Below are 22,543 nucleotides of genomic sequence, written 5' to 3'. Positions count from 1 at the left end.
TGCTAAAAGGAATAAAGCATCATTTAAAGCAGTGGTGCTCAACCCTGGCCTCACATTATAATTACCTTTATATCAAGGTACTTATATACAATAAGGACACTTTAAAAAAAAAGCCTGATGATGCACAGGCTTTACCCAGAATAAGGGAATCAGAATCTCTGGGGGTTGGGCCCATATCTTTGCATTTTTAAAAACTTGCCAGCTGATTTGTAGCCCACAGTAAGGTTGAGAATCCCTTATTTAAAGTTTCAAAAAAAATGCTGTTTATTCAGTGTGCAGTCTCACTACCAAATATCTGCATCTCCAGGCCCCTAATCAAGAAACAACATGATTCCACACCGCTAACCGAAACCTCGGAATGACCTAAAACGACCAGCCAAGAACATATCCTTTTCACAGAGAATCTTAATTAGGCTTCCATAGTCTGGAATAAAGTTGAGATTCTAGCATGATATTCAAGGAATTTTCCCAAAGTCTACCTCCAATCTGTTACTCCAGTTCCTTCTCCCCCCACTCCTTACCACAAACCCACTCTACATGTAAACCAGGTGACTGCTCCCAGCCCACATGTCCTGTGCTCTCCCCCAGTTCAGTCTCTAGTCCAGGGGCTCCCTCCACTCGAGGTGTGCTTTCTCGCTCCATTCCATAGCCACGGGCCATAATACCTTTTCTATGCTTTAAACATAGCTTGAATGCCACCACCACCTCCATCAGGCCGGCCCTAAGGCCTTCCATCAGACCCTCTATCTTTCTCCCATCACACGCTGCCTTTCGCATCAATGCCTTGGCTCCTAAAAACTGAAGCCCAGAGAGTACAGTGGTTCTAAGCCTGTGAAGGGCAACAACTAAGCCTGGTGCATTTTTCTCTGGTTCCCTCCCTCCGTACCCAGCACCCAGCACCCAGTCTTAAACAAGTGGTGCCCACTGACTGATGCGGTACTTAATTCTCTAAATAAGAAGCTACTTCTAGACAGGAAGGAAATGAATTGTTTGATTTCTATAATTGAACTTAAAATCAAAGACATAAACACCAAAATGAATAAAATTGCCACACTGGCCTAAACTGTAGCGAGTAATAGTGTATTTGTGGGACCAATCCATTGCACTCTAAAAGGTCTTGATCATTCTTGAAATTTGCTTTAATCCAGAATAGTGGAGATTCCATAATGGTAAAAAAGTGAATAAAGTAATTTCTGGGAACTTGAGAAGGAAAGTAAAATCTACGCTAAAATGGAAAAACTGGAAAAAAAGCATGAGAAATACTAAAATTTTTTTGGAAGAACAAGGAAAGTATGAACTCCGTGAGTCTTCATGATTATTTTCTCTTCTCTTTAGGAAGAGCTCAATTTTTCAAACTGGAGAGAATTTGAACATGAAGCACTTCCTGGAGAAAGGGTTAAGTGAGAAACTGAAATACCTGACTGCATTTCCGCTGTTCTCCACTACACCTCCAGGACAAATAAGGATGAGTTGTCAAGTTAAATATAAGCAGTCAAGTGACTGAATTATAATTTACTCTGTGCTCAATTTAAATTAGTGTGAGGCTATTAAAATATACAGTATAAATACGGCAATTCATCACAAGCTGTCATGGATGACTTCATTTATTTGCTGGAGTGGCACACGCTCCACTAAAGGGAAGGAGAGCAAAATCACAGGTCAAATTAAGCTGCTATTCTGTTTTAATTCGCTTATTTAATCTGTGGCGACATAATTGTCTTTTACAGTATGTACAACTCAGAAAGGAAATTTGGGAGGATTACAGTCAGTATACAAATGATTAATCAAATGGTCCATTTAAATGCTACTTTAAAAGCAGCAGAAACCCAAAGCAGTCAAAGAATGATAATCAGCATGTGCTACGTACAAGGCTAAATTTCCTGTACAGTGGGTTTTTCCCAATTAGAAAATATATAGTACAAGGGAATCTTTTAAGCTCTACTCTTTCAAAGATTTTATAGAATACATTAACAGTATAAAAAGGTTCTATTTGCAAAATGGCTAAGAGTATTTTTATTTGTTTTCTGCTCTACTTGTTTGCAATCGTCTTGCTTAACTACATTTCTCCCACCACTGTCACCCCCTAAAAGCTAGTTAGAAACACGTATTTAGATACAGTCATCAAATAGTTATCTTTAAAATAGCACTAGTGACATTTTCAAAGTACTCTCTTTGAGGCATTTTTTTTTCTAAATTCAGTGATATAAATTAAAAATTCAGGGTATTTCTATTAATTCCAAAGTTCAACTTGCTTTTTATAATATCTGAAGTGATGTTTTCCACCTCTGAAGTTTGAAGTGGTAAACACTAATATGCTTAGACACTCCAATAACCTTTGGGCAAAAAAGTCTAAAAAATAAGAACAAAAATTAGAAATATTTTGAGTAGGAAGAGAAAAGTAACAGATTTTCAAGGACTCTCATCTAATTGATCCCACATGACATTAAAATATGGGTGAAAATGATCATTTGACTTGGGAAATTAAATTTCCCTCATTCTATGCAGGCATCAGAGCCCTGAAGGTGATTCTGTTTAGACAAGGACTGTGATTCGCTGCTCTTTGCAATCCCTCTATGACACTAGACAGCCTGGTTTCACAGCTGAGGTCACTAAGAGGTTCAAGTGACATGCTTGAAGTCACGCAAAAGTCAGGAGGGGTTCAGGAAAAGATCAAATGTGCTTCTAACTCTTAACCTTTCATTTCAGCCCTTGATATAAAAAATGATAAGAAATACTCTGGGTGAGAGCAATGAACACAAAGAACACTACGGGGTATTTTGCTTGTGAACCAAACTTGCTTTTAGGATATTACTTTAAAACATGAATGAATGAACTAAAGAACAAATGAAACACTAAAGTTTATTTATTCAGTTAGTTGTTTTCAACAGATTATGTGTTGAACACCAAGTCATGACATGGCGTGCTCTGTATTACACTCTGTATGCAAGGGTCTACATAAATCAATGACTAAGACAAGAAGATAACAAGACCTGTTCCCCACTTTCAAAGAGACTTCAGTGTACTAGGGGAAAATGTAACATGCATACTATTAGAACACCAGAAGTCACCATGTGATGACACCCATAAGGGACACATTCAGAGAATCCTAGAGAGGTCTGAAGGAGAAGGTGGTAAGTGATAGATCTACCAGATGTGACAGGATCTATTCAAGTCAGCTCAAGGAGGAGCAAGCTTCCGAGCTGACCCGTGACAGATGTCGAGGATTTGGACAGGTTGGAGACACTGGTAAAGGCATTCTAATTAGAAAGAAATACATGAATAAAAGTATTGAAGTAAGAAAGTACTTGGGTTCAGATAAGGCAATGAATTCAACTTAAAAGCAGCACAGAATTCAGACACATAAGATAATGCTTTAGAAGTAGGCTGAGGACGTATTGTGCAAGATCTTGAGCTCCATCCCATAGAGCTTTTAGTTTACTTGGAGGTAATGCAGAGCCTTTGAAGACTTTTGAGAAGGGAAGAAATGTGCTATGCTTTAAGAAGCCAAATCCCAAAGGAGTGAACAGAAATACAAAACAGAGGTTAACAGCATGGACTTGATTGAGGCAAGACTTCCCTGGATTCAAAGCTTGTTTCCATTACTTATTAGGTGCAGGACTAAGCTATTTAAGTATTCTGTGCCTCAGCTTCTGCATCTGTAAAATGAGGATCCATAACAGTAATAAATGCAAAAGGTCACGGTGAGCTTTAAACATGGAAAATGTACGTAGAATGCTTAGCAGAATTTTTTGTTGTTTAGTTCCTAAGTCTTGTCTGACTCTTTTGTGACTCCATGGACTGTAGCTGACCAGGCTCCTCTGTTCACGGGATTCTCCAGGAAAGAACACTAGAATGCGCTGCCATTTCCTTGCCCGGGGTGGGGCGAGGGGCGGGTCTTCCTGACCCAGGGATTGAACCTGGGTCTCCTGCATTGGCAAGTGGATTCTTTATCAGTCACCAGAGTAGACGCTTGTGTGTGGGTGTGTGCTCAGATGCTCATTTGTGTCTGACTCTTTGCAATGCCATGGACTGTAGCCTGCCGGGTTCCTCTGTCCATGGAATTCTCCAGGCAAGAATACTGGAACAGGTTTCCATTTCATACCCCAGGGGACCTTACCTACCCAATGCATCTCCAGCAGATTATTTACCACCATACCACCTGGGAAGCCCAGACACCTGCTAAGTATAGTACTATTGGATAGTACTATCTATTGGACTTCTGTAGCTTCTATTTTCAAGAGAACAATTTAAAAGCTGGTCAAGAGACATGTCTGCCAAGAGGCAAAAATAAGTGTATGGATTCGCACAGTGATAAGAATGGGAAAGATACTAAAAATAAATAAATAAATAAATAACAACAAAACAGAAAAAATCAACAGGCTTCCAGAAATTAGACATCAGCTAAAATAGGACAGTGATCTCTGAGAGATGGAAAACCAAAGAGATGAGTCCTATGACCAGGTTAGTGACTAGACAAGAGTTTTTAGTACCCATGTAGGGAGGGGATCCTAGGGGAGCTCAACCACCTCCCTAAGCTGAGAGAACTGGGAGTTCTGAGGAGGCCAAGGCAGCTAGAATTCACTGGAAGAAGAGCAAAAGGAGACAGCCGCAGAAAGCTGCAGAGGACACCTGGAGTCTTTAGGTGAGTAATGATTAGCACATGGATGTCAGGAAACTACATGGGGCCAGGGAAAGAACCCCAAGAAAGAACCAGAAGAAACGATCTCCAGACCTTCAGACCTCACACTAGGCAGAGACTGTGTTCCCACCAGGAAGGATGAAAACCCTATATTTGCCAAAGTATCAGGACAGAGTATTCAGAAGACTACTGCTTCAGTTGACTCGGGAAAGTTAGCTCTAGACTAAACACTGGAAAATTCTGAAAGAGATGGGAATATCAGACCACTTGACCTGCCTCTTGAGAAATCTGTATGCAGGTCAGGAAGCAACAGTTAGAACTGGACATGGAACAACAGATTGGTTCCAGACAGGAAAAGGAGTACATCAAGGCTATATATTGTCATCCTGCTTATTTAACTTATATGCAGAGTACATCATGAGAAAACGCTGGGCTGGATGAAGCACAAGCTGGAATCAAGATTGCCGGGAGAAATATCAATAACCTCAGATATGCAGATGACACCACCCTTATGGCAGAAAGTGAAGAAGAACTAAAGAGCCTCTTGATGAACGTGAAAGAAGAGAGTGAAAAAGTTGGCTTAAAGCTCAACAATCAGAAAACTAAGATCATGGCATCCGGTCCCATCAGTTCAGTTCAGTTCAGTTGCTCAGTGGTGTCTGACTCTTTGCGACCCTGTGGACTGCAGCATGTCAGGCCTCCCTGTCCATCACCAGCTCCCAGAGTCCACCCAAACCCATGTCCATTGAGTCGGTGATGCCCTTCAACTATCTCATCCTCTGTCACCCACTTCCCCTCCTGCCCTCAATCTTTCCCAGCATCAGGGTCTTTTCCAATGAGTCAACTCTTTGCATCATGTGGCCAAAGTATTGGAGTTTCAGCTTCAACATCAGTCCTTCTGATGAACACCCAGGACTGATCTCCTTTAGGATGGACTGGTTGGATCTCCTTGCAGTCCAAGGGACTCTCAAGAGTCTTCTCCAACACCACAGTTCAAAAGCATCAATTCTTTGGCACTCAGCTTTCTTTATAGTCCAACTCTCACATCCATACATGACTACTGGAAAAACCATAGCCTTGACTAGACGGACCTTTGTTGAGAAAGTAATGTCTCTGCTTTTTAATATGCTATCTAGGTTGGTCATAACGTTCCTTCCAAGGAGTAAGTGTCTTTTCATTTCATGGCTGCAATCACCATCTGCAGTGATTTTGGAGCCCCCCAAAATAAAGTCAGCCACTGTTTCCACTATTTCCCTATCTGTTTGCCATGAAGTGATGGGGCCAGATGCCATGATCTAAGTTTTCTGAATGTTGAGCTTTAAGCCAACTTTTTCACTCTCCTCTTTCACTTTCATCAAGAGGCTCTTCAGTTCTTCACTTTCTGCCACATCACTTCATCGCCTGTGTGATGGTTAGGGTCTCTCAGAATGCCATAAAGAAGGGAGGCAGACATCATAGGCTTTATGTTGTACACTACTGGGGCTGAGGGATGCCAAGATAGTGATGCATCAGGTCTGGAGTTCAACTTCTCGACTCCAGTGGCCAGGTGAAAGGTATAGTGAAGAAGTAGTTATAAAAGTCTAAGTATGAGGTATGTGAGCCTGATACAAGGCAAAGGCAATGAGGATGAGAACAGAAAGAAAGCCCATTTCAGGGGAAACTGCTGACAGGACATGGTGACTTACGGGATGTGGCAGATGAAAGAAAGAAAGAAGTGAACAACTACTGAGCTTTTGAACTGTAAGACGAGGAAGACAGTGGTGCACTGAGCAGGGAACACGGAAAGACGCGTAGATGATGAGTCATACACAGTGCGGGGATCCTGAAGGTCACAACAGGGCCAGAGCTTCCACCAGGCACAACCCAAACCTTAAACCACTTCACTTCCTCTTTGACAATACCTATGATTCAAGCTAACAGCTGTCGCGGTGGGAGAGAAAGCAGTAAGCATCACAACATTCATGAATTTCATAAAACTTATCTAGCACTTACCTTTACAGCTAGTATTTTCCCACTTGGGACATGATATGCTCTATGGAAAGAAAAAAAAAACACGTGGGATTACTAAACAACCTACAAAATGGCTACAGACATAATATAAATCTGAATATATCCTCAGTAAGAGAAATATGATACTTTCAGAGAACACTAATAACAATGGTAATTTACATTTCTATTGAGGTTCATGGTTTACACAGTGATTCATTATGTACTACCTTAAAATAACTCTGAGTTAATTCTGATATTATTATCCACTTTTTAGAGCCCAGAACTCTGAAGCATATTATCAATGGTAAAGTTAATAAGAGGCAGAACTAGACATCAAACCCAAGTCTTCTGGCTCCAGATCCCTTACAACATACAGTCACCGTATGTGGCGATGTACACTGTACAGAGCCACATAAAATGGGAGGTTTCCCTTTCGTTTATCTCAATTATATATATAGATGAACTGCATCCCTACATTTCATTAAAATAATCTCAAAACACATAGCTTAAGATATAAATTCATGTAAGAAGTCATGGATTTACAAGGATCAAGGATGACAGCTGTCTTTTTCTTAAAGCTAGCATCTCTCAGTATTTTTCAGAAAGCTACAGAATGAGGCTTCCCTGGTGGCTCGGTGGTAAAGAATCTGCCTGCCAGTGCAGGAGACATGGGTTTGATCCCTGATCTAAGATCTCACATGCCACGAAGCAACTAAACCCATGTGTCACACCTACGGAGCCTGTGCTCCAGAGCCTGGGAGCCGCGACCACTGACGCGGGTGCTGCAGCTATCAAAGGCCGCGCACTCTAGAGCCCACGCTCGGCGACAAGAGGGGCCGCTGCAGAGAGAAGCCCACGCACGGAAACTGGAGGGGAGCCCCTGCTCGCCACAACCAGAGAAAAGCTGACTCAGCAAAGACCCAGCACGCCCAGAAATAAAACAAGTAAAGTCACACTCTAAAAAACCTTCAGAGGCCAGTTCAAATGATCAGATACAGTGAAATAATTACAGTTTAAATCAAGCAATAGGAATAGATTCATTTGTGAAAAATACTAAGGGGATTATGTTTGCAGAAATAAAATACCATTACATCTCATCAAGACTTTTTGTGTGAAATGAAATGTGTGCCCATGCACTGCACTGACTGCACATTCTGACCACTATACAGAAACAGTATGCTTTAAATAAAAATTTCAAAACAAACCACATAACACAAACAAGCACTTTTTATGGCACGTTACTGGAGTGGGGTGCCATTGCCTTCTCTGTCATAAAGGTATAAAGAAACAAATTAGTTTGGAAGAACTAAAATCTTGCTCCCCAAAAGATTTTACATATCAGCCAAGATCAAATTGGTCTTCTCTTAATCCAACTAATGTTAAGGCGTAACTGGGGTAGGACAGATGTGGGTGAAAGAAATTTAGTTTCTCTGGAATTTCCCATCTTTACATGCTAAGCTTGCAAACTACATTTTCCAAATTTTACTGGGTAATGACCTAGCAGTAAACATTTCTCATTTCTTTTATTGTTTTAATTGAGATTTAACTGACATGGAGTATTATATTAGTTTCAGGTGTACAACATAATGATTCAATATTTGTATATACTTTGAAATAATCACCACAGTAAATCTAGTTTACATCTATTACCACACAGTTATTACAAAAATTGCTTATTTCATAAAACAAAAGCAAAACATATATTCCATCATTATTAAAAATGAAAACACCATTTTCTGTTATTTTGGCAGAAATAATCATGTGGTTGCTCTGAAATTTTTTGAAAGCTTTATTAAGGTGTAATTATATATGATAAAACTCACTTGTTTTAAACGTACAATTAAAAATTTTTAGTACTCCAGTGTTCTTGCCTGGAGAATTCCGGGGACAGCAGAGCCTGGTGAGCTGCCATCTATGGGGTCGCACAGAGTTGGACACGACTGAAGTGACTTGGCAGCAGCAGCAGCAGGGTTGTGCAGTCATTGACAAGTGTTTTTAAAGTGACTGACTTACAAGTATTTGTAATTTTTCACATATAAAATGTTACAAATTCAGGTACAACTAAGAAAAAACATATATCAATATGCATATATATCCATATTTAGGACTGTTATAAAAAATTCATTCTGCTTCTCCTACTCGAGTAGACAAAGGTCAAGACAATTATGGAAGGGAAACTTAGCCTTTATTTTATCAATTAATTGTACAGAAATTCAGATATATCTCATTAAAGGAAAGGTAAGCTTATAAAAATCAATTGTTCACTTTACCAGAGAATACTTTAATCTATACAAGTATCTAAAGACTTTTTCTAAACACCAACCTCCCTATTATACATAAATACTATTCAATTATAAAGCTTAAATAATTTTAAAAAATGTTATACTTTGTATAAAGTGATACACATTTTCAAAAGTGGAACCCCTGTATTATACTGGTTTTACAACAAATTACCATTTACTTTACTATCTGTGTTAACATTAGACTTTTACAATGTATGAAACTACATGTCATGATTTAATTCATGATATGTCTGAACTCACGCCATAAATTAATATATAAAAGCTTACACTGTGTTTTTTCTCAATGCATGAAAGAGAAGTTGTTGGCCTAACCCAATTTGAAGTCTGATTTGAAGGAATTTAGTTCGGAGAAGGCAATGGCACCCCACTCCAGTACTCGCCTGGAGAATCCCATGGACAGAGGAGCCTGGTGGGCTGCAGTCCATGGGGTTGCGAAGAGTCGGACACAACTGAGCAACTTCACTTTCACTTTTCACTTTCCTGCATTGGAGAAGGAAATGGCAACCCACTCCAGTGTTCTTGCCTGGAGAATCCTAGGGATGGGGGAGCCTAGTGGGCTGCTGTCTATGGGGTGGCACAGAATCGGACACGACTGACGCGACTTAGCAGCAGCAGCAGCAACTTTATTCCAGGCAATATAATACATAACATTTAACAATCATATACCATTTTTCTTCTCAAATTATCATAGTGTCTTCCAATGTCAACATTTAAAACACTCTATATTGCAAAAACTGGAATGTAAAGATATATAATTGAATGCATACACAAGGACTCAAAACAGTGTTGTTACACTGGACAATGAGCAACACCTGGATATATTAGACTAATAGGGGTGATAGGGAAATGATTAGCAAATAATCTAGTACATACTAGATACCATACTGGACAGTTTGGCAACTTAATTAGCTTATCAAGAAAGCTGATCTATTCCAAAAGAAGGGTCTCCTATTTCCAAGTGAATTAAAAGGGGAAACTTGATGATTTAATTATGATGCACGTTTATTCATCTGTGGAAGTTTGGGTTCGATTTCGAGAAATAAAAATGCTGTGTGGTTTGGTTTACAGTGCAATGACAGTACCAAATTAACATTTAATTTTCAAGAAGAAGTGGAAGACAAAGGCAATGCAAGGTAGGAGTCAAGTGTGTCCCTTAACTTTGCAAATGGCATTCTACCCAGAGACAAGGAATTTGTTTACTTTCAGTGGATACTGCATCTCAATTGTCTTGACCTTCCTCAACACATTAACTGTAAAGTGATTAATGAAGTTTGAATGGAGGCTCCGGTTACGCCAAAAGACAACTATACACCTCTGCATTGTTTTAATTAACAGCTAACACTTCAGATTAGTTTGCTGTTGCCACAGTAATTACCTGTTCCATTGAGTGCATGAAGGAAGCACTTTTATAAGTTACTTTTAGTACTGAGTCCTTGAGCATTCCACTTTGTGACCAGCACAGAACTTCTGGGAATAGTCCCAGCCCTTAAAATTGAGCACATAATCTATACACACTTTAGAACTGTAAAAGCTAAGTAGCCTGGTATTAATTTTTTGAGTATTAAAATAACAAGAAGACAAGCAAAGAGAACATCTATACTTTTCATACTTTCTTTACTTTCTCTTTCCATTTGGAATAGGTTCCATATGAATAAACAAAAAAGTTGGTACCAACCTTTAACTTTGGTGGTACAAATTCAGACAATGTATTGAGCAAGTCAGTAATATTGAGTACTGTCTTATCTAATCCCGCCCTTTAAAGGTAGAAATATCTAAAAGCAAGGTTAAAAAACTTGTCCAAGCATACACAGTCAATGGCAAAGACAAAACTGGATCTGAGGCAGAACACACGTATTCTAGGAACTAAAAAAATACGTGGTAATGTTTAAGTTCTCTTAACTGCATTCTAGAGCAGGGAAACCCATAATTCAAAACTTACAAAGGTGCCGCCCTATTTCAATCAGGCTAAGACCATCACACTAAACCTTTCCCAGCCAGGAAGCATTCTGCAACCACTGCCAACCTGTCAGGGGAGGGAGAGGAGGGAAAGCTGTATGCTCTGAGACACTGCCTGGGTTCTGATGCTAGCTCTGACGCTTAATGTGAACATGGACTGTTATCAAGCCTCACCTCGTCTCTCGTGCCTTAAGTCTGAAAAGGGGAAACTGGTTACAAACTTGTGAGGTTTAGTGAGATGAGCAAAACATGGAGGACAAGGCCTGGCACAGAGTAAGTGGGTGTTACATGTTAGGAAGCCAGAAAGTTTCCAGGGTAGTTGGGTGTTTTAAGAGTAAAACCACTAAAACAGACTGAAAAAGCTCCGTTTTCTGCTTCTGCAAATCTCCCTTATCCATAATACTCACTCTGCTCCACAAAACATCCTTCTGCCTCAGGCCCTTTCTACCTACATCTCAGCCTGGACCACCCTTCCTTCAATATCCACTTGACTTTTTCCATCACTTCCTTCAGGTCCAATGTTACTTCTCTGACTATCCTATGTAGAACAGCTCATTCTCTCTTTCTTTATTGTTCATAGAATTCATCAACACTCTACACAATTTATTATTTGTCTCCAACCACTAGAAAGCAAGCTCTGTGAAAACAGGGGTATTTTGTTGTTGGTGGTCTATATGGTATCTCCAGTGCCTCACACTGTACTGGGCAAATTTTATAAATATTTGTTGGAAGAATGAATAAATTGCCCTTTTAAAAAATTATTGGTTTAGATTCTAAACCTATTAATACCCAATTTTTCTTTTCTAACACACATATAAAAAACTATCCTGTAAGTATGACTTGGACTTATGAGTTTTCACACAGAGTATTTTTCCCTGTTCAGTTGCAAATATTTTTGTCCCATTATAATGTGCTACACAACCCGTAAATTATTCAGATGTGTGTATTTTAATTCTCAAATGAATAAGAGGTTTAATATTATTATTATTAATTTCTACACTAATTGTATTATAGTCAGAAAAAGTGACCTATAAGTTACAAACTTAAGTGAGACTTGCTTTGTGCCCTAGTATATAATCAGTTATTAAGTTCTCTATACCTCTATATCCTCTCAGTATGATTGATAAAGAGTGTTATATGGTCATGTGATCAGCTTGTTAATGATAGTGTTAAAGTCTTCTACATCTTTAATTTTTATTTGTTTCATCTATTGCTTACTGAAAGACAATTTTCCTACTATGATTGTGGATTTATTAAATTTTCCTTGTCAAGGTTTTTTCCTTTTGCTTTATGTATTTTAAGGTTATGTTATTAACTCTATACAAGCTTAAGACTATCATATATTCTTTTTCTTCTATCATCATATAGTAGTCCTTTCTATCTTCATCCCTTAAAAAAAACCCACAAAACTTTTTGCCTTAAAGTCTGCTTTGTCTTATGTTAATATAACCTCACTAGCTTTCTATTGATTAGTTTTTGCCGAGTATCTTTTCCCCAGCCTTTTCCTTTCAACCTTACTCTGTCTTTATGTTTTAGAAACATATGCTAAAATAGTCAAAAATAGCAGATAGCTGTATTTTTTTAAGTTCCACTTGACCAATCTACTAACTGGCAACATACATCCATAATTATTGATACATATAGATTTATTTCTATCACCTTTTCCATTTACTTTTCACCTCTCTCCCTCTACTATCCTGGATTGTTATTGCTGTTTAGTTGCTAAGTTGTCCAACTTCTTAGCGACCCTACAGACTGTAGCCTGCCAGGCTCCTCTGTCCGTGGAATTATCCTGGCAAGAACACTGGAGTGGGTTGCTATTTCCTCCTCCAGGGGATCTTCCTGACTTAATCACTGAACCCATATCTCTGAAGTCCCCTGCACTGTGCCACCTGGGAAGACCCAATACATGTACACATATCCCCTCTTTTTGGATTTCCTTCCCATTTAAAAAACTATTTATTTACTTGGCCGTGCCAAGCCTTAGTTGAGGCATGCAGGATCTTTTGAGCTGCGGCATCTGAGGTCTAGTCCCCTGACCAGAGACTGAACTCGGACACCCCAAAACGGACACTACAGAGTTCAGCCGCTGGACTACCAGGTGAGTCCCTGCCCCACTCCCGAATGATAGTTTAACTGAGGCAGTTGTTTCCTTTTATCTTGTGAGGACACTACAGAGTTTAGCCACTGGACTACCAGGTGAGTCCCCTGCCCCACTCTTGAGTGACAGTTTAACTGAGGCAGTTGTTTCCTTTTTATCTTGTGAGGATACCATTGTCTTTCAGCTTTCTGTATTATTGGTGCAAACGTGCTATCTACAATTTGCTGGCCAATAAATGCCACTGAAGGTTCTTGGACAGAGAGTGGCATGATCAGACTTTAAAATCCTTACTCTGGCTGCAGATTACCACAATACTGCTTGAAAGAGCAAGGAGCCCTTAGAATGGTGTTACTCTAGTCTACGTAAGAGTGGGTGATGCGAATCTAGGCAGTGTTACCAGATGTGGAAAAGGGGACACAGATAGAAGACTTTGGCCAGATATAATTTATGACACATGGGGATGAGGAGGCTAAACCTAAAATTTCAAGTGAAGATCATAGAATTATGGTGTTTATTAACAGAAATAGAAGACTCTTATCTGCTGCTACTGCTGCTAAATCACTTCAGTCGTGTCCGACTCTGTGAGACCCCATAGATGGCAGCCCACCGGGCTCCCCCATCCCTGGGATTCTCCAAGTGAGAACACTGGAGTGGGTTGCCATTTCCTTCTCCAATGCATGAAAGTGAAAAGTGCAAGTGAAGTCGCTCAGTCATGTCTGACTCTTCATGACCCCATGGACTGCAGCCTACCAGGCTCCTTTGTCCATGGGATTTTCCAGGCAAGAGTACTGGAGTGGGTTGCCATTGCCTTCTCCAGACTCTTATCTAGTCATCCTTAAATATATAATCCTGTACTTTTTAGCTTCATGAGAGCAGAGACCACATCAACTTCATTCAACAATGCATATATAGTATCTAGCAAAATACTTAGCACATCATAGATACTCAATATTTGTGAGATAATAAGTAAATGGTGTAGTCAGGAAAGGGGAGAAAGAAAATTGAAACGGGGAACTAACAATTTCTAACAGTCCATAGAATTATTCTAATTTCTATGTGTTGTATGTAACATAAGCCACATTTCACATAATAACAATAGAAACAGATGTGGGGTTACTAAGGTAGTGAGAATTCATGAATGGCAGGTATAAGATTCAAATTCAGGTCTATTTCAATTTAATGCTTGTGTTCTTTCCAGTACAGACAGAGTATACACAGGGAATGATTTGAAATAAGTTTACTTCAGGATACTGTGAATGTTGAACATGGAATTCAGAAGAAGAATGTACTAAAATTCCACGTATCATATTCCCTATCCTAAGGTTTATGTTTCCCTATCTTGTGGTTGATGCCAATTCATCCACTGGCATCAACTACTCTGATGTTTGATGATATGTCACATGTTGCTGCTAATACTATTTTTCTTAAAAAGTGTTATATAACTTCACTAGTATATGCTTCGTTTAACTATACTGTAAACACTAATTACCAAACAATCTGTAAATTCTTAATATAGGGTCTGTATCTTATCCTATTTTATTGCAAGTTTCAAGTCAGGGTCAAGGTCCATTCTCTTCACTGCTATATCCCCAAATTCTACCAGAGTATTTGACACCCTCTTCGCTTACATACCTCGTTTTCGTATTTAATAAATAACGGATATCTCCAACTGTTAAGCACAATGGTGGGCATTGCGGCTGGGGTAGAGAACAAACCAGACAAGGTTCTTGCTTTCCTGGAGCTTACTTTCTAGTGGGGCAAGACTGACAATAATCAAATAAATACACAATATGTCACATAGCAGAAGTGCAACAAAAAAGACTAAAGGTAGGGATATAGACAGTGATCAAGATTAGGAGCATTTTAAAAAGATAGTATAGGTAGGAGGAACTTAAGGAAGGTACCTCTCATTCAGTCATATGTGAGCAGTAAAGGGGCACACCATTTAGATAGTCAGAAGAAGAGGACTGTAGGCAGATGACATGCTGAGTTCAAGGCCTTAAGGTGGAAGTGTGTATTTGACATGTGTGTGGAAGTGGAATAAGAAAGAAGACGACTAGGTGTGGGAGACAAAGTCAGAAAGGTAATGGGAAGACAGACTGTTAGTACCATTTAGACCACGGTGAGGTCTTTGGCTATCATTCTGAATGATATAAAAAGTCACAGGGTCACGTGGAGAGTTTATATTCAGAAAGATCATTTTGGCTGTTGGGTAAAGAGAATTCTTTGTAGGAAATTAAGGACAGAAACTAGAACAGTAGCTGGGAGGCAAGAGATAATAGATGCTTAGAATATGGTGGCAGGTCAGAGGTGGTCCGCTTGCTCAAACAGCTTTGAAGAAACGCCAACAAGATTTGTGGGTTAATATAACGGATGGTCCGAGAGAAAAAGAAGAAAGAAGAATGACTGAAAAGTCTCTGTCATGAGCAGCCTGTAGGACAAAGTTTCTATTTGTAAAGATTAGAAAAACTAAGAAGGAACAGATTTTAGAGGAAACGTCCACTTTGGGTAACTCTGAAATGCCTAAGACATTCAACTGGTAATTAGATATGAGTCTGAAGTTCAGGGCAGAGGACAGGACTGGAGACATACATTTGGGCTTCATCAACATATAGATGATATGTAAAGCCATGAAACTACAAAATCTCACTTGAGAATTTTTTAAAAATATTTTTATTTATTTATTTGGCTGCATTGGAGAAGGAAATGGCAACTCACTCCAGTACTCTTGCCTGAAAAATTCCACGGATGGAGGAGCCTGGTAGGTTATAGTCCATGTGCAAAGAGTCAGACACGACTGAGCAACTTCACATTCTTTCTTTCTTTCTGTAGTTCCTTTTGGAGAAGGAAATGGCAACCCACTCCAGTGTTCTGGCCTGGAGAATCCCATGGACAGAGGGGCCTGGTGGGCTACAGTCTATGGGGTTGCAAAGAGTCAGACACGACTAAGCAACACACACACACATACACATTTGGCTGCGTGTGTCTTGGTTAAAGCACACGAGGATCTACAATCTTTGTTGTGACATGTGGAATCTTCAGTTGAGGCACACGGGATTCTTAGTGTGCATGCAAACTCTCAGTTACAGCATATGGGATCCAGTTCCCTAACCAGGGATCAAATCCAGGCCCCTCGCACTGGGAGCACAGAGTCACAGCCAGCTGACCACCAGGGAAGTCCCTCAATTAGGAATTAAATTAAACAGAGATGAGGTATGAGGAATGGACCTGAACAACTTCAGATCCAGAAATCAGGGAGCTGAGAAGAAACCAGTGAGGAGATGAGAAGGTACAGAACGTATGCCAGCAACAGAACCCACAGAACAGTACTCCCAAGGCCCCGAATGTTGGCGCTACATCTCTGACACTGCCAAGCGCAGTGCCTTGCTCAGGGCAGGTATCCAAAAGAACATGTGACTGACTTCAAATGCAACATTTGGGGACAAATGCAACTAATCTTATTATTTTCTATATGAAGATGGGTCTAGTACAATACACACAAGGTTAGAGGTGTGTTAACTTTCGTCTAGGTCCTAATAAGATTTGATTAAAAGATACATCAATCCAAAAAACTAAACAGAATTTCTATAAGAATCTTTAGAAGTGTGTAAGGAAAAGGAGAAGTTTGAAAATGAAATGTTAAAAAGTCCTACATTCACACAGGACATAAGGGAGAAGCAACCTGTGTTCACATTTCAACATCTGGACTCCCACACAAATTTATGTCATGCATAAGATCAATTGCATCTGTATTTTACAATGTTTACTGAAATTATTTATGCTTAGAATTTCAAATTCTAGGAGAACCGAAAAAATATGAATCGGCCCAGATGACTCCTGTTCACAAAATAAATAACCTAGAGCTCATCATATATTTTCTGATAAAGCTTATACAATCTCATACAATTAAAGTAGGCATCTAATTTCTATGACACTATTCTGCATATTAATTTCTAAATACTTTCTAATCAAATTATTTTCAATTACGAGAAGAAAGAATTTATAATAGGGAAAACTTGTGCTTCTCTAATTGCGAGGTAGGATATAATTTAAGAATGGGGGACTGACCTATGATCTGACTGCAAATATTTCATATTTCAGCATAAATTATAATATGACGTGATAAGGGTCATTCTGTTAGTAAAACCGTCATCAAAATGACTAAGGAAATACGCCTCCTCCCTTTTTTTCGCCTCTTGGAGCCAGGATCTCAAGAGTAATTGCACATGATGACTTTCAATCGTGACAGCAACACAAGAACACTACAGTGACAGCACCGGCACTGCCCTGTGAGGGGGCAGGCAACTCTCTCACACACCATGCGGAAGGAACACCACTGACTTAGGTTCCACTCTCACAGAGCATGCTGCATAAAAGCTTAGTGAAAAGCGGGATGCAATTACTGTGAATTATTTATAGAGCACTATCAATTGTTGGAAATTCTCCAAATGAATGGGAAACTTAACAAGCCAGTCAATAAAATGGTGAAACCAGTAGTTAAGCTCTGGCTTAAGAAATACATACATACACAAACAAAACAAAAATGTTTTGTTACTTTGTGAGATTAATTAAAAAAAAAAAAAAACCTGGATGTTGTCTTTTAATGCAATGACATGCTTTCAGGAACCAAATGTAAACTAGCTATGGTTCAGTTAACGAAAATTTTGTTTTATTGCTTGATCATTTTAGAGATTTATTCTCTTGGTAACTTTCTTTGGGGGTAGATTTTACCAATATGCCACATAACAAAATAGCCATCCACAGAAAAAAAAAAATTCAAATAGTTTCAGGGAAATCAACACTGACAGTTGTTGTCTCCCATAATAGATAAACACATTAGCCAGGCTCTAGCTGTTAAAATAGGAAATCCAAAGTAAACAGCAGTTGTAAAAAGCTTTTATATAAACTGTACTAGTTCAAACAGCAGTCTATGCCAACGTTCTTTCTGCCTAAAAACCCATTACAAATGCTGACTACTGATTGTAAAATGATTTATGGTTAAGCTACAGGGCCCCCCAGACTGTTTAAGTATCAAATCAAACATATTATTAGGTCACACATATTAACAACTCTTTCAAGATGCTGATCATACACAGGGCTCACAAACCAACCTAATGTTTAATACAGAAAACTTGGCAGGGTTAGAAAGAGTTCCAACCAGAGAAGAGCGACTTTAACTCTATATTTTATGATTTCTTCTTCTTTCTATTTACTTTGGTTCTCCTTTTTACTCCCACATCTGTCTCAAAGTTAATGTGGTCATCACTTCCTCCATATTTCTTTCATAAGGTGATATAGCCTTATTCAAGCCTTTAACATCAACTAGAGTAATGTCTTTTAATACATGGCCCAAGTACCTTTGAGATTAAGGAAGCTATAGTCATAGTGATCTCTTGATCAAAGCTTCTGAAAGAATGTTAATGGGCAAAACAGAGGCAAGAGAAAGCCTCATAATGAGGATGGGGAAAAAATGAGGCAACACTTGTGGGAGGGAAACAAGAGTATCTTGATGATTAACTAGCTAGGAAACTTCTTTCCTGAAACAGCTTGATTACAATATTATCTCTGCTCATAGTGGAAAGCTAAAAATAAGTCACTTTCCAAAATGAGATATAAAAATGGCTATTTCAGAAAACCTCCTTCTACTAATAAGTAACATTCAATTGTGCTTTATGGTTTATAAAAAGTTTTTTATATAAGGAAGCTATTTAAGTTGCACAAAAATGTGTAAGGCAGATATTCTTACTAGCCCCATTTTACAGATAAGGGAAGCAAAGCTTGGTGAGGTTAACAACTGGTTCAAGATTCTTATCTCCTAAGCTTTAGAGAACTTTTTTTGGAAAAAGTTGGCTCAAAACTCAACATTCAAAAAGCGAAGATCATGATATCCAGTCCCATTTCATGGCAAATAGATGGGAAAACAATGGAAACAGTGAGAGACTATTTTTGCAGGCTGTAAAATCACTGCAGATGGTGACTGCAGCCATGAAATTAAAAGATGCTTGTTGCTTGGCAGAAAAGCTATGACCAACCTAGACAGCATACTAAAAAGCAGAGACATTACTTTGCCAACAAAGGTTCGTCTAGTCAAAGCTATGGTTTTTTCAGTAGTCATGTATGGATGTGAGAGTTGGACTATAAAGAAAGCTGAGCACCGAAGAATTGATGCTTTTGAATTGTGGTACTGGAGAAAACTCTTGAGAGTCCCTTGGATTGCAAAGAGATCAAACCAGTCAATCCTAAAGGAAATCAGTCCTGAATATTTGGAAGGGCTGATGTTGAAGCTGAAGCTCCAATACTTTGGCCACCTGATGCGAAGAACTGACTCATTGGAAAAGAACCTGAGGCTGGGAAAGATTGAAGGTGGAAAGAGAAGGGAACAACAAAGGATGAGAGGGATGGCATTACCGACTCGATGGACATGAGTCTGAGTAAATCCCAGGAGTTGGTGATGGACAGGGAAGCCTGGAGTGCTGCAGTCCATGGGTCACAAAGAGTCGAACATGACTGAGTGACTGAACTGAACTGAAATGACTGAAGCTTTGGACTGGGCTGTGGGTTCAAATTCCTCTGCAGCCAAATCCAATGCTTGTCCCAAACAATGTGTGAACATAAACGGGCTGCTTCTAGATCCTCTAATTCCAGTTGTCTTCAAGGTTCTCTGGATATGGTCAGTGCTGGTTTTTAAAAAGCAATAGGGAAAATCGATTGAATGACTCACTTTTCAGAGTTGCATTAACTTTTTCAGGCCACTGGGGTACAATTTACTAAATTACCTCTCCTACAACACTAAATAGTACCCCAGTGGGTCAAAGAGTAAATGCACCTCTGAAAAGTGAGCCATTTATCCCCTTCTCCCCTGTAGTACCAGATGTAATCTGTCCCCTATGACAGAAATATTAACCCATTTCCATTAAAAACTCAAGAAATTGTCCCACACTTGAGAAAATGAGTAGGGGGAAGCTTCCCTGGGAGAGGAAAACAAAACAAACAAACAAAAAGGTCTCTTCTATAACCTTGCCCACAATACTGGTGAAAAGTCAACATGTATTTATTTGAAAATAGTGGGGTTTCATTCACTGGAGATTGATTTTAATCAAGGCCTCAAAACACAACAAAAAAATACAAATTCAAAGCTGATGGTTTTCAGCAGGGAGATGCACAGGACATCATGATGGCTAGTTTCATCCTGTACTGCAGTATTTAAAAAGCAAAGCTCAAACATTCATCTTGCGTGTGTAATATGATATATATCACAAATGGTGGTTCTTCCACATATCTCACTATCCTAGAGATTATCCCTTTGACACAAAAAATTCTTCTTGGCTAGCAAAAAAGCACATTATTACTTTTAACCTTTATAAAGGCAAAAGCCTCTGAATACGTTTCTGAGTTGCCTCAGGAATAGCTATTGAGTGATTTAACAGTTGCTAGATACTTTAATAAAGCCAAACTTTAAGTTTTCAGCACTGTTAGTCTCTTATTCTTCTGGAAGATGGCTATGCAATGAAAATAAGACAACTTTAATTTAAGAATCATCCAGCTTCTAATTAAACTGCCATAGGCAGCTGGTTGGATAAGTTTTAATCAGTTTCAATCACCTATTGATTGGTATACTGAAGCCTAAAAAATTAAAAGTAAAAGATGATTGGGGAATTGTCCCATCTCAGAACAACAGTAGAGGCCTCTGTAAATAACTCCTCTTTTAACCATCAGCTAAATGAACACTTCAATACTGCAGTACAAAGTCTTCTGCAAAATTACTTTAACTAACAAGCAGAAATTTATCAGCTTCAGCCAAAATCAATGCTGAAATCAATTTGAACACTGGTTGTGTCTAAAGGGGCTCATTGGCAATTTAGGGAAATTACACCATGTAAACGCCTGTGCTTTAATTGAACAGTTTCATCAACTAGGCTGTGATTGCTGTCCATTCACTTATTTACTTTCACTGCAGCTACCATTCTGCAAAGGAATGGCTTTTGTCAGGCTGAAGAGAGGCACTTTATCTTCATTTCGTGCACTTTTGTGCATAACAGACTTCATGAAACTGGCATATCATGACTAGGGTTAAAACAAACCAGGAGGGACTTTTTCCTTTAACCCAAAAAATGAACAGCACTCAAACTACCATCATACCTTACACCATCCAGGGAGAGTCATCTTTAAGCAAAGAAAAATCTTTGCCTCTATGTTTTGGACAACAGAAGAAAGTATTTGGATTCTAAACTAAATTCCACGATGCTCTTCTTTTTGAGATATCTGTAGCAACTTCCAAAAATATATAAACTGCATTAGAACATTCTCTCCAAAAATTAAGTAACATTTTGTTTTACAAAGTCCTTTGAGATTAGTCAAGAGGAGCTGATTCTCCAATCTATTCAGGAGATTAAGGCTTAAAGACATCACATATATTTTTAAAGTAAGATTGACGAGAGGAGAAAGGGAGAGGGGTCTGCATGGGAGGAAGAAACCAGACTTGTTTGTAAAGATCAGAGGCCAAAACATCTATAAGACTCCAACAACAATTTAAATACATACACAAAAGCACTCACAAAATCATGAGCAATGAGAAAAACCCAAAGATGCAATTTCTGCAGAACTATATGTGGAACTGACTGAAGTCTGGAGACAGGAATTAATGGTTTAAATATTGGGTTAATCACTTAGTTCAAAGATTACAAATTTCAGGAAAGGTGAGAAGAAAGAAGACAGCTGTTTGTTCACATGAGTCATCTGTAAGGTACACGTGCCTGATGCAAAAAATAAAAATACAACATACAGCTGTAGCATATGTGCTAGAAAATGCCATCAGAAAATTTTAGGCTTGCACATAGTTTGCTTACTTTAGCTCCTCACAGAATCAAAATGCAATTGTTTACTAAAAAGGGCACTGGGAAAGCATCAAGAAATAAGAAAGCATGACTTTCAACTGTGGTTCTAGCCCTTGTCTTGCTTTAAGTCCTCAGAGAGATCCCTTGATTTCAGGGCTGCATCACAGGTTACATGATGTTGGTGACACCTATTCTACCCAGCCACATTCCAGCGTTGCTGGCGTTAACCCTTGGCATGCGCCGGTGGCCCAGGGTGCAAACAGACATACAGCCATTCGATTCTGAGCATCCTCTGCATCCTGGGGACATGAAGGCAGGGCCTTAAAACCTTTTACTAGGCTTCCAGGGAAGCAGAGAAACTTCTCATTTGCCTTTTCAGCCAGCTACCTGAGGCTTACACTCTGCAACACTAAAAAATTAACTTTCAAAAAAAGTTAAAAGGAAGAAAAAACAAATGGTGTACAGAAACTAAACTGGGCACATGTGTTGTAGTAAAAATTTACTCTGTAATTTTATCCCACCTATCATTTTCTGTACAATTATAAAATTTCATTGGCTACATATTTTGTTGTGCAGACAACATAAAAATATATTTTATTCATAGTTTTTAGATAACTTTTCAGAAAACTTAATTATGGTTTAATCAGAGCTTTGTTTATTGACTATAGTATATTGTTACATTTTGTTTCTATAGTTAGTAGTCATAATAGAATCAGTATGC

The 22,543-nt window shown here is 38.9% G+C and overlaps 1 protein-coding gene across 10 annotated transcripts in view; it reads right to left on the bottom strand.

The window, feature by feature from the left end:
* The window catches only part of MAP2K5 (mitogen-activated protein kinase kinase 5), a 264,501-nt gene that overhangs the window by 172,309 nt on the left and 69,649 nt on the right, over positions 1-22,543 (bottom strand). For all 10 annotated transcript variants that reach the window (XM_069597653.1, XM_069597650.1, XM_069597649.1 and 7 more), the window contains one exon: positions 6,632-6,671. In XM_069597653.1, the coding sequence (XP_069453754.1) occupies positions 6,632-6,671 (40 nt within the window). The remainder of the gene's footprint in view (positions 1-6,631; positions 6,672-22,543) is intronic.

The sequence above is a fragment of the Ovis canadensis genome, chromosome 7 (assembly GCF_042477335.2).
Source record: "Ovis canadensis isolate MfBH-ARS-UI-01 breed Bighorn chromosome 7, ARS-UI_OviCan_v2, whole genome shotgun sequence".
NCBI lineage: Eukaryota > Metazoa > Chordata > Mammalia > Artiodactyla > Bovidae > Ovis > Ovis canadensis.
This window is presented reverse-complemented; position numbering and strand designations above follow the sequence as displayed.